This window comes from Cryptococcus neoformans, chromosome 5 (genome assembly GCF_000149385.1).
Source record: "Cryptococcus neoformans var. neoformans B-3501A chromosome 5, whole genome shotgun sequence".
NCBI lineage: Eukaryota > Fungi > Basidiomycota > Tremellomycetes > Tremellales > Cryptococcaceae > Cryptococcus > Cryptococcus deneoformans.
The window spans coordinates 234,793-248,507 of NC_009181.1; the positions used below are offsets into that span (position 1 = coordinate 234,793).

The 13,715-nt window shown below is 47.2% G+C and overlaps 4 protein-coding genes across 6 annotated transcripts in view; 2 read left to right on the forward strand and 2 right to left on the reverse strand.

The window, feature by feature from the left end:
* Positions 1-139: 139 nt before the first annotated feature.
* CNBE0880 (hypothetical protein) lies at positions 140-2,926 on the reverse strand (the record flags this gene model as incomplete). The annotated part of the gene is made up of 12 exons (XM_770277.1): positions 140-376; positions 424-524; positions 585-630; positions 689-941; positions 989-1,224; positions 1,291-1,380; positions 1,430-1,447; positions 1,495-1,606; positions 1,659-2,161; positions 2,219-2,582; positions 2,639-2,728; positions 2,811-2,926. The coding sequence occupies 12 exons, from the start codon at positions 2,924-2,926 to the stop codon at positions 140-142; spliced, it is 2,166 nt and encodes a 721-aa protein (XP_775370.1).
* A 900-nt stretch (positions 2,927-3,826) lies between these two features.
* Positions 3,827-6,183, forward strand: CNBE0890 (hypothetical protein; the record flags this gene model as incomplete). Of its 3 annotated transcripts, none has more annotated exons than XM_770278.1 (15): positions 3,827-3,973; positions 4,030-4,134; positions 4,184-4,328; positions 4,379-4,446; positions 4,495-4,557; positions 4,610-4,684; positions 4,740-4,828; positions 4,879-4,947; positions 5,010-5,082; positions 5,137-5,205; positions 5,255-5,325; positions 5,375-5,474; positions 5,532-5,805; positions 5,853-6,097; positions 6,157-6,183. In XM_770278.1, the coding sequence occupies 15 exons, from the start codon at positions 3,827-3,829 to the stop codon at positions 6,181-6,183; spliced, it is 1,620 nt and encodes a 539-aa protein (XP_775371.1). The 3 variants fall into 3 exon arrangements, with proteins under 3 accessions (XP_775371.1, XP_775372.1, XP_775373.1); XM_770279.1 differs by having other exon boundaries at positions 4,610-4,643; positions 4,762-4,828; XM_770280.1 differs by lacking the exon at positions 3,827-3,973 and having other exon boundaries at positions 4,090-4,134.
* Positions 6,184-6,986: 803 nt separating this feature from the next.
* Positions 6,987-11,695, forward strand: CNBE0900 (hypothetical protein; the record flags this gene model as incomplete). Its single annotated transcript, XM_770281.1, has 17 exons — positions 6,987-7,046; positions 7,094-7,161; positions 7,208-7,382; positions 7,434-7,508; positions 7,557-7,710; positions 7,758-8,123; positions 8,175-8,266; positions 8,324-8,594; positions 8,639-8,930; positions 8,980-9,609; positions 9,651-9,815; positions 9,861-10,050; positions 10,098-10,461; positions 10,515-10,857; positions 10,907-11,031; positions 11,079-11,439; positions 11,491-11,695. 17 exons carry the CDS (start codon positions 6,987-6,989, stop codon positions 11,693-11,695), a joined length of 3,936 nt encoding a protein of 1,311 aa, XP_775374.1.
* Positions 11,696-12,400: 705 nt separating this feature from the next.
* CNBE0910 (hypothetical protein) overlaps positions 12,401-13,715 on the reverse strand; it is a gene marked incomplete at both ends in the record, with an annotated part of 1,513 nt that continues 198 nt past the window's right edge. Inside the window, 4 exons of the mRNA XM_770282.1 lie at positions 12,401-12,559; positions 12,613-12,871; positions 12,928-13,423; positions 13,475-13,715. The exon at positions 13,475-13,715 is cut by the window's right edge and continues 198 nt beyond it. Coding sequence (XP_775375.1) covers positions 12,401-12,559; positions 12,613-12,871; positions 12,928-13,423; positions 13,475-13,715 — 1,155 coding nt within the window. The remainder of the gene's footprint in view (positions 12,560-12,612; positions 12,872-12,927; positions 13,424-13,474) is intronic.

Below are 13,715 nucleotides of genomic sequence, written 5' to 3' on the forward strand. Positions count from 1 at the left end.
CATAGATTACAAGTACTTTTGCATGCCAACAACCTAATTAACTACATGCAGATGAGCTCCCAAAAATCGAGATACAAACAGATACAAGCCCGAAGCACCTCTTCATTTTTAAGTCCACTATTCCAGCTGTCAACCATGATTACATTGAAGCCTCGTTCAGGTCTTGCCACTGAAAGGCCTGATCCGGGAACATCAAACCCCAGATATCCTGCATGTCGTTGAATGAGTTGAAAGGTGGGAAGGAGGGGTTTAAATCATTCTGGTCCAAAAGCGGCTCGGCACTCGGTTGCTCGCATTCTGCTTGAAGTGCGACTAATATGTCATGGCTCATGGCAGCTTCTGTCCATGTCAGACTTAAACGCGACATGTGATCGACCTGAACGGATAAGTTAGAACAAGGAGTTGATGGCTATAGTAGCTTACACATCGGTTGAAGTTCAAGAGGTCTGAGCTAGAAAAACCGATGTCTTTCGACTTGATATTACCCAGTAGGAAGATGGTGGCTGCACCAAAAATGGCGTTGACTAATACCTATCCTATCAGGCGGTTGTTTTTTGTTTTGTTTTCCCCTCTCCCATACTTACTCAGGTTATGATGGCAAAAGCGCAGACCGTGCACGCTTTCAAACAACTGATGAATATAGCCCCATGTCAGTAATTCTCTATGAGCCCGAAGCGAAGAAACGTACATCAAGGAGGTAAAGAATAGATTGAGCAGCCTGCTGGCATTTTTGCGCTGGAATGGTGGTCGAAGTCGATCGGTAAAAAGGTCGAAGAATAAAAATGACAACCAGATGGTATGTCATGAGGAGCAGTAAAACGTGCGGCAGTGGGTTCATATCTGGATGAGCCAGTGGGAAGCGGTCATGCCATGTCTCGAGCTGCTGCAAAAGGTCCCACGCCGATTCTTCCCTTGTCGACTCGCCATTGGAAGATGAGTATCTGATACTCATTAGGAAAGTTTCATCACGGCAGGTTGATTCACTTACAGAGTCTCTAACACCGAACGGCTGATTACAGCTAGTCTTGCCATCCAATGGAATGCGGTAGAGCGCATTGATCGAAGACCATTAACACTAAGCCCTGGAGACGGGGGTGTTACTGAATATAAGGGTACCGTAGGAGAGCTCCATAACACATCATCTAGAATGCTGTCGATCTGTGGAAAAGGTGCACTAGATGTATCGACGAGTATGGGTTGACGGCCAGCAGCGAGAGCCCGGATCTGCAATACCGCAGTCGATCGTTTAGCTACACCGTCGTAACCTTCAAAAGCGGCTTATATACGTACTGTGTCTTGCAGATACGTGGTCCAGAAAGCATATTCCCTTAAATTCCGCTCGTCCGGGGTTATCTGACCTCTTCTAACATAGTTCTCACACTGTATTGTCTGTCAGCCAATCATGAAGTCGTGAATTCGAAAGATTTACATTGAGGTTTAGGCCCAACTTGATTCCCATCAGCACCTACACAGATTGTGAACCCTCAAACTTACTGCATGGACACCAGCTATAGCCATGCCGGAGTACAGATATCCTGTGGCATGTTGTCTGTCTCCAAGATTGAATTGATTTTCACAAGTTGACAATCGTACAAAATGTGCACAACTTTATAATGGTTAGCATATTCCTATCAACAAGTTAAATGAGCTCGGCTCACTTGGAAAACAAATTATAAGCTCGCAAAGAGCTCAATGCAGTGTGGTCGCACTCTTCAAATAACAAAGCCGAACAATGTCGCATGAAAATGGACTCATAGCTGCGCATCAAAGCGGGATGCTCCTGCTTGATCAACCGCAAGCCCAGGTACAGTACACAGCAATGTAAAAGAGGAGAGTAGTGAGCAGTCCGAATTGGAGGAGATTGACGATCGCGACCGGAGACTTGGGTCATATTGCATATATTGAGGTCCGTAATGAAAGCAGGCATGTCTACACTCAAGCACCATGGGGCATAAAAGGCGGAAAAGTAGTCCAAAGCTTGATCGTGGATCGTCTTGCTGATGTTGAGAGAGGATGGAAGATTACGGGACCAGTCAATCCAATCGCCCATTCGTGGCTCATGGGTGGAAGAGGCTTCTGTTTCTTGAAGACGTGAGCTAGCGCATGTCCACAGGGACGTGGGGCCATGCTGCACCAAGGCCGCATCGGCTTTACCGACCCTCTGGTAGAACATTAGAATGGAGTAGAGCGAATGCTTTTCAGTGCGAAAGTCTCGCACCTGAAATAGTTCATAGTCCGGCCCTCCTTCGACCTTCCGTAATCGTGAAGATGTAACAGGCAACGTATCGATATTGTGTAGCATCTGCCTTGCGGAAGTAGTCGAGCTAGGGGTCGTGTTTTTGGATCCCAAAGCCGCCGGTAACCTATCGATAGCATGATTCGTCGGTAACTCAGCCATTCTCGAGGAGCTTTCATTAGAGGGGGTTTGGATTATTGATTCGATAAGTCCAACATCTGACAAAGATTGTGTCGGAGGAGCAGCCATCGATCTTGAAGCTGTGGTAGCAGCCAGGAGGTTCTCCACGAGCTTCTCAAAACGATCCATCCGTGCATTAATGTCTTCAATATGTTCCAGGTTGGTCCTGAGAGCGACGCTGAATACCTCGTCCAGTGTTTGAACAAGTAGAGGTTCACTTACTTTCGACGGTCCTCATCCTTATATTCGCAAGCTGAGTCTCGGTTCTTACATATAGTGCACTGCGGAACCATTCCATCACAGCGTATTTTCCTATTGATCATGATTGTCAGCATATAACTCATTATTCAAGAAGCTGAAAGGTATTATAGTTTGCCTTCTTCAGAGGACTTGCCTTCTACGACACTCATCGCAAGCTCTTGAAGCATGACGGACCTGGCGTTTTGACGGTGGAAGCGCTGGACGGCTACTGCTCTCCTCAGAGTCTGATGCTCTATGCTTAGAAGGCATTATTACTGAGGCCTTGGGCCGGGCTATTCTTAACAGTAACTTGAGGAATAGATTACAGACGACGACAGGAGATAAGGAAGAACACCTGACAATAATAATGCCTCCGCTTATTCTTGCCTGCGTTCAGAGTTCAGCGGCCAAATGTATGTCTTAATGCTATTTGACCATATTCCAAAAAGGGCTCAACAATACTGGAGCTCATTCGTTCTCTTTCGAATTCGTTGTCTATATCATATGAAAGAATAGCAAGAATAGCAACGAATCTATACTTGGTGAATAACGCATTAGGGGAGGAGCATTATTCATCCTTCCATCGACGCGAGAGACTGGACGGAATACACTGTCTATTTTTATGTTATCACCACCATTACCATACTGCATCATCATGCATGTCAGCAGCAGCGGTCGTCGGGCTATTTCTTAGAGTGATGAGTCATTCCTGAATTCCTCCTGCTGTTTGTCGTTGTTGTTGACGGTCCTGCTGGCTGCCCCTATTTCTTCCATTCCTTCCAAGTTAAGTTCACTACTACCCAAATGACATACGAAAACTCCAATATGCATTCACAATAAGAGCATCATTTAGTCCCTAAAGCGGGTTCATCGGACAGCATGGTTTTCATAGTCAGCTGATAAAGTGATAACTCGCTATTGCTTTAAGGTAGGAAAGCAGTTGTCAAATATACCTTCTGACCGGGAATTAAGCCTTCGGAGTTCGGCATCCCTGATCAACTTCTAGAAGAGGCGGATTTCCCGGGAATCGATTCCCGTTTTCTACTGACCGCAACAATGAGAGCGCGATAAGGGGGAAACATGATAATTCGCCTGAATGCATCTTCTCAAGCTTAGTCTATAAAGGTGAGATACACTCTGAAAAACGAATGGCCTTTATCCCCCAATACGATGTCAAACCCCGGTTCAATGGATCGAATGGAGACTGACTACGACGTTGAAAAGGTCGACCTCGCCAGGCACGACGTTCTCTATGTTTCAGACGTAGCTCCTGTCGCAACAGGAAAACAACAGCTGGATGAGAGGCAGAATCGCAATGTAGGTGGCGGCTCGTTTTATTAATGGAAAGCGCTGATGCATTGTTTATCTTCCAGTATGATGCTGCTGCAATCTTCTTCGCTGAGCTTGCTCGGCGCCCAGATGCTGACGAACTGATGGCCCCTTGGACCCCAAAAGAAGAGGAAGCTGTTAAGCGCAAGGTCTGTATTGTGTTAAGGGGCTAAGGTTAAAACTGATGCAGTACTGCAGCTTGATTTGATCGTCCTTCCATTGGTTACGATATCTCTTCTCCTCGGAGGTACCGATAAGGTGATTCTTAGTACGGCCGCGACTTTCGGCTTGAAGACCGATCTTCATCTGGTCGGTCAGCAGTACTCTTGGGCCAGCTCAATCAGCAAGCTTCACTCATATCAGGCAGATGTAACTATCACTAACTCTGATTAGTTTTCTTTGGATCTATGCTCACTGTTCTCCCTCAAACATGGTTATGCCAAAGGCTTCCGACCGGAAAGGTGATTATACTCTTTGTATATTTTCGATATCACACTGAAACTTTTCAGATCTTTGCCACAAACGTCTTCTTCTTTGGTGTCATGACGTTCGCTATCATGGGCGCAAAGAACGTCAGTTGAATATCGTACCACTTCGTTGGAGTGTGAAGTTAACCTTTTACAGGCTGCTTCCTTACAAGCTATCCGTTTTATTTTGGGTATGTTTGAGGGCATGAATACTTCTGGTGCAGGTTTGGTCGTAAGTCTCGTTGTTTATTGTAAGATTCTGGCTTATGCCAAGTATCTTCTACTAGATTAATATGTGGTGGCCCAAAGAAGAGCAAGGTTGGCGTACTGTCCTCATATTCAACACTTTCTCATCGGTTCTCAACGGCCTATTTTCGTAAGTATCTTCTCTTTGAGAAGGCAGGCACCCGCTGAAACTCCTATTAGCTATGCCGTGCAGTTTTATACGCCAACAAAGCTCCTATCTAGATGGCAATTGTTGTACCTCATCACAGCGTGAGTTCCTTCATGCACCTTTAGGACATCTCAGAGTTAAAGATAGGGCTGATATGGTGTAGCTGTATCTCTGTTGCCTTCGGCGTGGTCGACTGGTTCTGCCTTCCAGCTAACGCTACCAAGGCATGGTGGCTTGTAAGTAGCTGTTATCTCCAGCCTGATGATTGCTTACTGTCTACAATCAACCAGACCGACCGCCAGAAATACATTGCCGTCCAGAGGTTGGCTAAAAATCAGACAGGAATGGTTAATACCCATGTGAGTGAGCTGCTTTCAAAAACTGTCAATATCTGCTGACTCATGGAAGTTCAAATGGGACCATGTCAAAGAGGCTCTTTTGGATCTTCGCACATATCTTTACTTCCTGATCAGTATCACGTAGGTCCGTACTTCTCGCAAAAGTTCAACTCTAATGGCATTAATTTAGTTTGAACATCCCCAACGGCGGCTTAAGCGGTTTCTATTCCATCGTGATTCAAGGGTTGAATTTCAACACCAAACAGCTTTCCCTCTTGAACATCCCGACCGTATGTCCCTTCCGATCCAATTATTGAACAGCTCGAGCTGACATGTAACGCTGATAGGGTGTCATCGGATGGATTGCCGCTTTATTTTGGGTCTTCCTAGCCAAGTATACTCGACAGCCTCTTCTTTGTGCCATGGGATCAGTCCTGGTGTGTCTTGCTGGAACCATCGTCCTAAAAGTAGTACCCAAATCAAACATCGGTGGCTCTCTAGCGGCTCTTTACATCGTATACATGTACTGGGCGCCATACATGGTGTTCGGGCAACTTCTCATGTATGCTAACGTTGGCGGCACTAGTAAGAAAGTAGCTGTTTTCACAATTTCTTATCTAGGTGAGACTCATTCTTCCAGCGATTTATTCAACGCTAACGTTTTGCAGGGTACTGTGTCGGTAATCTGGTTGGCCCTCAGTCCTTCCTCTCGAGAGAAGCACCGGGCTACCCCACAGCGTACACTGTGATGTTGGCAGGTTACTGCGTCTCAATCGGGTTAATGAGTCTTTATGGATTTCTTTGCTGGAGGGACAATAAGAAGAAGGTTGCCCAAGGTACCGAATGGCAGAAGAGCGTAACGAGTCAAGACACTACGGTCCCTGAAGAATGGAAGGATTTGACGGACAAGCAGGTAAGTCGGACATACTAACTACCATTTGCTTGTGATGGAAGTTTATTGAAACATTGCAGAACCCCAAGTTCCGATACACCTTCTGATGTCAGGAGAACGAGAGGGTGAGGGCAATGGCTCTTTGATTTTAATATGATACATAAGCTATTCTGAATTCGGCTTTGTTCGTTGGAACATGGTGTATGAATCGTCTTGAGTTGTAGATTAGTAGGATTGTCTTTAAGTACGTAGTTGTGCTTGGTTATGTCAAATTGTTGCCCATAATTCATCCGAGCAAGCACAGGAAACCAAATAGAACATCAACAACCAATTGAAACCGTTTACCGTCGGCCGTCGAAGAAACGAACTGTTGTCATGCCCGCCGGAGGATTATCTATTCCTTATTTGGTTCTCAACTTTAGAGCACTCCGCTGGCGGACATATCTCTCTTTTTTGGAGGGAATCTTTACTTTCCGTTCGTTCGTTCTGCTGCAGGCCTTTCGTTTTGACTTTTCCAATCCGGTATTCAGTACAAAAGCAACTTGTCGCAAATACCATACCTTCAGGGAGGATATGATGGTCCACGGGATCATTGTTGCTTCGGTGTTAGGTCATGCAAACAATGATATCCGGCTTTCGACAGAAGGGGAACGCCTCGACGGGTTTCGTTTCCCGAGCCCGGAACAGTACAACGGGTTCATGATTCCGCATAGTCATGGGCTTATCTTAGGCTTTTTCATCATCATACTCACTCTATTTTAAACACTATCGGGAACCTGTTCCCGTCTGTGAAAGTAGCTTGAGCCGCTCACTTGTGTCTCCGGTGATAACATTCAAAACGTGAGCGAGAGAGGTCATTTTCGCTTGTACAACCTCTAGCTCTTACATCACATCCATCAACTTAACCATTATGCCTGCACCAGTGAGCGACAAAGTCAAGATTTGCATTGATCGAGGGGGTACTTTCTGTGTAAGTTCTGTTAGAGTACCCACGAACAGATGTTGACCGGCGAGTAGGACATAATTGCTTTGAGTGAAAGCAAAGGAGACCATTTGGTCAAGCTATTGAGTGTAGATCCTGACAAGTACATTTTGCTTTTATCTGTATTCGTTCCCAGCTAATCTTAATAGCTACGCCGATGCGCCCACCGAGGGTGTCCGTCGTGTTCTGGAGTGGTTCACAGGCGAAAAGATCCCTCGTAACCAGCCTATCGACACCTCCAAGATTGAATACCTCCGCATGGGCACAACTGTGGCTACTAATGCACTTCTAGAGCGGAAAGGGGAGCGATGTGCTTTGCTAATTGTAAATGTTTTGATCTCCTTTGGTAACAGACAACTGATTGGGTGTATCTAGAACAAAGGCCATACCGATGCACTTGAGATAGCTTTCCAAACTCGCCCTTTCCTCTTCCAGCTTGCGGTTAAAAAGGTGACATTCCTCATTTGAATTGGACCTCGAGCTAATAAATGCGTTCAGCCCGATGTACTCTACTCCAAGGTTGTCGAGATTGACGAACGTATCATTCCGGAGTGGCAGGAATTTGTTGAAGAAGGTCGAATGGTAGCTGAGAACGGTGACAGGCTGATCAAGACGAGTAGTGGCGTGACAGTACGAGAATTGAAACCGTTAGGCGAGTTGCTGCTATGTAATACTGTAAGATATGCTAACACCTAGCAGACGAGGAAGAAGTGCTAAATCAGCTCAAGGATTTATTTGAAGAAGGTTACCGATCCCTTGCAATTGTTCTCGCCCACTCGTACCTTCTTCCAGATGATGAGCAACGTATTGCACAAATGGCCTGGGGCATGGGTTTTACGAATGTCAGCGTCTCATCCAGTATTGAGGCGAAGATTGGCTTCATTGCTCGCGGTCAATCAACTACTGCAGACGCCTATCTCACTCCCGAGGTCAAACGCTACCTCCAAGGCTTTGTCAAAGGTTTCAAGAATAGGCTGGAAGGATCACAGTGCAAGGTATCTTTTATGCAGTCAGATGGTGCTTTGGCCGATTTCAAAAGCTTCTCTGGTCTGAGGGCAATCCTCTGTGGGTCTCACGCTTTTATACTGTGTAAAGTAAGGGCTGACCAAGGGCTAGCTGGACCCGCCGGAGGTGTTGTCGGATACGCTCGTACTTCATATGACCCATTGGAAGGTTCACCGGTGGTTGGTTTTGATATGGGTGGAACTGTGATTTTTTTCTTTTATTCTCTTATATTGCATATGCGCTGATACAATGATAAATAGTCTACCGACGTATCGCGTTACAATGGCTCGTACGAACATGTGTTTGAGACGACCACTGCCGGTATCGCCATACAGGTACCTCAGTTAGATATCAACACCGTTGCGGCTGGAGGAGGGTCCATCCTGACCTATAGAAACCAAATATTCAACGTTGGTCCGGAATCGGCTGGTGCTCATCCCGGGCCTGCTTGTTATCGCAAAGGAGGACCTTTGACCGTGACCGATGCCAACCTTTTCCTTGGTCGATTGCATATCGACTCATTCCCTAAGAGTATGTGTAACCCTTGCAGACCGGCTTTGGCTGACTTTCAATAGTATTCGGCCCCAGCGAAGACATGCCCCTTGACTACGACATCGTCTGTCAAAAATTCGAGGAATTGACAACTTCCATCAACAAAGAGAATAAATCAAACCTTTCTCCTGCAGAAGTCGCCTTGGGGTTTATCAACGTTGCCAACTCTTCCATGGCTCGTCCGATCCGGGGTCTTACTGAGCAGAGAGGTTTCCGTACTAGTGCTCACAACCTGAGCTGTTTTGGTGGTGCAGGGGGTCAACATGCTACTGCTCTCGCTGCGCTTCTGGGGATGCACTATGTGATTGTTCACAAGTACGTCTCCCAGAGACTGCTTATGACCGTTGGCTAACGTCGAACACAGGTATTCCTCCATCCTTTCTGCGTATGGGATGGCTCTCGCGGAGGTTGCGGTCGACGTTTCCGAACCATTTGTCCAAGAGTTTTCGATGTCAGCCATGCCAGCTACTGAGGAGCGTTTAGGTGCTCTGAGGGCCCGAGCATTAAAGAAGTTGTCTGACCAAGGTGTCCAAGAACGAACTGTTGTGTACGATGATTACCTGAATCTTCAATATGCTGGCTCCGACACCACTTTGATGATCCTTCGCCCCACAGATGGCGACTTTGCTCGTGCTTTCGTGGAAGAGCATAAGCGAGAGTTTGCATTCACCCTCGATGCTCCTATCATGATTGCCGCTGTCCGCGTACGGGCTACCTCCAAGACCACCTCCCTTGATCTTAGCGAACAATCACCATACGTGGATGAGCTCCGACAGCTGGAGGCCAGTAAGATCACTCCCCTTAAACCACAGCCTTTCGCTTCAAACTCAGTGTACTTTGAGGAATTGGGCAAGTTTACAGACGTGCCTTTGTATCGATTGCAAGATCTAGTCCCTGGGATGAAGGTCGCTGGGCCTTCCATCATCCTCGATAACACTCAAACAGTTGTACTGCACCCTCAAAACACAGCCAAAATTCTCAAGTCTCATGTTTTGTAAGTTGTCTGTCGTCATCTGTGCAGCTTTCTGACAATAGTATCAGTATCGATGTAGGCTTAGGTCCGAGAAAGGCAGTTGACCTTAATTCCGTCGATCCCATCCAATTGTCTATCTTCAGTCACCGCTTCATGGGTATCGCCGAACAGATGTGTCGTGCTTTACAAAAGACTGCTGTTTCTGTTTCTATCAAGGAACGTCTCGAGTAAGTAATGCTCACACATGGCTTTATGTTGCTAACGTTATTCAGCTTCTCATGTGCTCTTTTCGATGCTGGCGGGGAACTAGTTGCCAACGCACCAAATGTGCCGGCTCATCTTGGGTCCATGCAGTACGCTGTTGTGTATCAGGCCAATAGGCGTAAAGGGGAGCTTCGGCCTGGGGATCTTTTGGTATCCAATACCCCGGAAGCCGGAGGTGGCCATCTTCCCGATATCACTGTAGGACTTACTTATCTCTCATGAACAAACACTAATGACCACGTTAGGTGATTCAACCTGTCTTTGATGACGCTGGAAAGGAGATCGTATTTTGGGTGGCTGCTCGAGGACATCATACCGACATTGGTGGACTTGGAGGCAACTCTCACCACCCAGACCAATCTGTTCGTGCGGAGGAGGGGGTGGCTTTCGAATCAACCTTTGCCATACGGGACGGAGTTTTCAACGAACAAGAGATTGTTGACATTTTCATGAAGGCAGGCGATTATCCCGGCTGCAAGCCAACAAAACGGATCGACCACAACTTATCCGACCTCAAAGCCCAATGTTCCGCATGTGCTGTGGGTACTATCCAACTGCACGCTTTGTTTGATGAGTATGGTAAGGACGTCGTCCATTTCTACATGAAAGGTAAGCATAATCCCGGTCTCCTTCGCTTACGAGCATTCTAACATATTCTTTAGCTATTCGAGACAACGCCGAAGCGTGTACACGAGATGCCCTCAAATCTTATGCTGGTCGTACTTTCAGAGCCACAGATCACTTTGATGATGGTACAGTGGTCAAGCTCAAGATCGACATTGATGAGAATGGTACTGGAACATTTGATTTTACCGGTACCGGACCCGAGGTTTTGGCCAACTTCAATGCACCAGAGGCCATCACGCGCTCTGGTCTCTTGTACTGCTTACGGACCATGTCTGGGACAGATATTCCCATGAACGCTGGCGTGCTTGCTCCATTGAACATTATCATCCCCCAAGGATCTGTCTTATCCGCTTCTGAAGATGCTGCCGTATCACAAGGGTAAGCTAATAGCATTACCAGCTGAACAGTCAAAACTGACAACTTCCAGTAATGGTGAAGTGGCTCAGCGTGTTGCCGATATTGTCTTTACTGCCTTCAACGTCATGTCTGGGTCTCATGGTTCTATGAACGGTACCCATTTGATGTATAAGAAGCATACTTGGGCTGAGACCAGTGGGTCATCTCCTCAGCATATTAATCACACTTCTGACAGCTTGCAGCATGTGGCGGTGCATCGGCAGGACCTACTTGGGACGGTCAATCGGCCGTTCATACAAATATGACCAACACCCGTATCGGCGATCTCGAGCTTCTTGAGACCCGATTCCCAGCCATCCTTCGAGAATTCAGTATTCGCCGAGGCACAGGTGGTGCAGGTAGATACCGAGGAGGTGATGGAATTTGTCGAATTTATGAGGCAAGAGTAGCAATGGAAGCAAGTCATGATGGGCAGCGACGTGTTATCGCACCCCATGGCTCATCAGGCGGCCTTGATGGAGAAAGGGGAGCTTCCTATCTGAAGAAAAAGAAACTCAACGGGGGGTATCGTGTTGTCAAGCTGAAGCCGGCTCACCAAGTCCAGTAAGTTCAAATTTACTAATCGCAGGTCATGTTCGCTAATGAGATGTGCAGGATGCGAGTAGGAGAGCAGCTGATTGTGCACACAGCGGGTGCTGGCGGCTGGGGAACTCCGGTGGACCTCATTGAAGAAGGATATAATAGAGAGGGTAATAATTATAACCATGTCAAGTCCAAGGAGGGAAGCAAGCCACCACCTTTCACAAGAGGAAACGGTAGTGTATCTCAGTGGGGTCAGGCTCAAGCCGAGTGTGACTGATTAATTTAACATTGGTTATTCGAGATTCCTTCTGATGTATAAATTATCTTGAGATCTATGTTCACTGGGTTGGGGAGAGGTTGACGAGTTGGGTTGAACGAGAGGATGTCAGGAAGTCAAGAGAAAGCGCGCCGGTCACGGGGTATCACGATCCCAGGGACAACAACGAAGAAGGATGGGTGGTGGTAAGACCCGGAAATAATTGACAAGTACAGATTGCGATGTTCAAATTCGTTCATTAGTCCTCGCTGTTATATTTATATTAGCTTCCTCGTGGGACGATCGGCGGTTTTGGCCGCTACTTGCTGCTGTTATTTATTTATGCATGCAGCCTACTAGCTCTTGCTCCCGTACGGTCGTTCATTTAATTTGTCCGTCATGTGTGGCCAACATTAACCACCATAGCTCTCAATAAGGGTAGCCAGTTAGCAAAATAACAAATGATAAAGCTTAGTATCACCACGAATTAATGACATATGGTTGGCTAAGGCAAAATTGCCTATTTTTCAGCGAGAAACTTCGCACCGGTGGATACAGTAGAATAACAGATGGCAGCTTCTTTCATTCCAGTTTCCCCTACGAATTCCTGCATCCCAAAACTACAAATGATCCATACACCCAGACACCAAAAGAGCCGGCACAGCGGCACTATCCTGACCAGATCACATTTCCCTTTTTTTTTTACAACCCAGAGTTTATTTACTTCTAAGCCTCCTGCTGTTGCTTCTTGGCAGCCTGCTCCTTCTGCCATTGCCAGATAAGGGCCTTGCCGTAGTCTTCACAGTTGGGGAGACGGTTAATGGTGTGAATGTGGCACTTGGCTGGGGAGGTGTTGGTGAGGAAGATACCGCAGTGGAAGTCAAACTGGACGGATTAGGTCAGTTGTAATCAAAAGTGAACTGGGAAAGGGAATGTACCTCGCAGAAGGTGACAGGAGAATGAATCCTGAAGTAATAAGGGTCACTGAGACCGTACTTGCCGATCCAAGCAAAGTACGTCTGATCCTCAAACTTCCTGACACGATCCATCTTAGCCTTGAGAACTTTCTCGGGAAGGTAGGTGTTGAAAGCCTGGACGATAGCATAGACCTCCTCTCTCTGGAGGGGGGTAAGCTTGGAGATGGGAACGCCTTCGAAAGGAACGATTCTGTTGTCCTGTCGGGCACCACCGAGGTGTCTGCCAAAAAAAGAGAATTAGAAAGGGGTTCACAAGATAGAGGCGGATCAACTTACCGTTCGTCAAAGGCCGCCCACCTGTGCTCGGGGATACCGTGAGCAAGGTCCATACCCTCACAGAGCTGAGCCAACTTCCGGTTCTCCTCGCTAAGGTCCCTCATCAAAGTGAGAGCTCGGACTTCTTCCTGACTGAAAAGTCGGAGACCGGCATGAGGACCAACGTCGATTAGGTCAGGCTCGGCACCCATAAAGGTAGGACCGATGACCATCCTCTTACCACAGAAGACAACGTTCACGCACATGTGGTGACCAAAGAAGGAGAAACCCCAGGGCTCGGTGGTGCTAGGGAGCTTGGTGGCAGGAGGAAGGAAGAGGCGGAAGTTATAGGAGTGCTTGTTAAGAACGGTCAAACCACCGACAAGTTCACCGAGGAAATGGTTGGTAAGGGTACAGCCGACAGCCTTTTGGTAACCGTCGGGGGAAAGGGAAGCCTTGAGGACATCGTGGACAAGATCCTGGATCTCAGGGGTAGTCTCATCAAGTCTGACACCGCCTGTGTAACATCAGCAAACGGCTCGGCCAAAAATCATTACGATGGAATTACCAGGGTTGACGTAGAACTCGGGATTAGACCAAGCTCTAAACTCATCATCGGTCTCAACATCGCCCTTGATGCACTCGTTCTTAAGCTCTTCGGGCAAATGGTCGAGAAGCTTATTGACAGCAGCAACGGCCGCCTCAACAGGAGCGCCCTCGTCTTCGGCATATTGGAAAATGGTAGGGTCAGGGTGACCGTCGGTAGAAAAACCTTTGTAAGGTCGGGGCAAATTCTTGAGGTCCAGCTT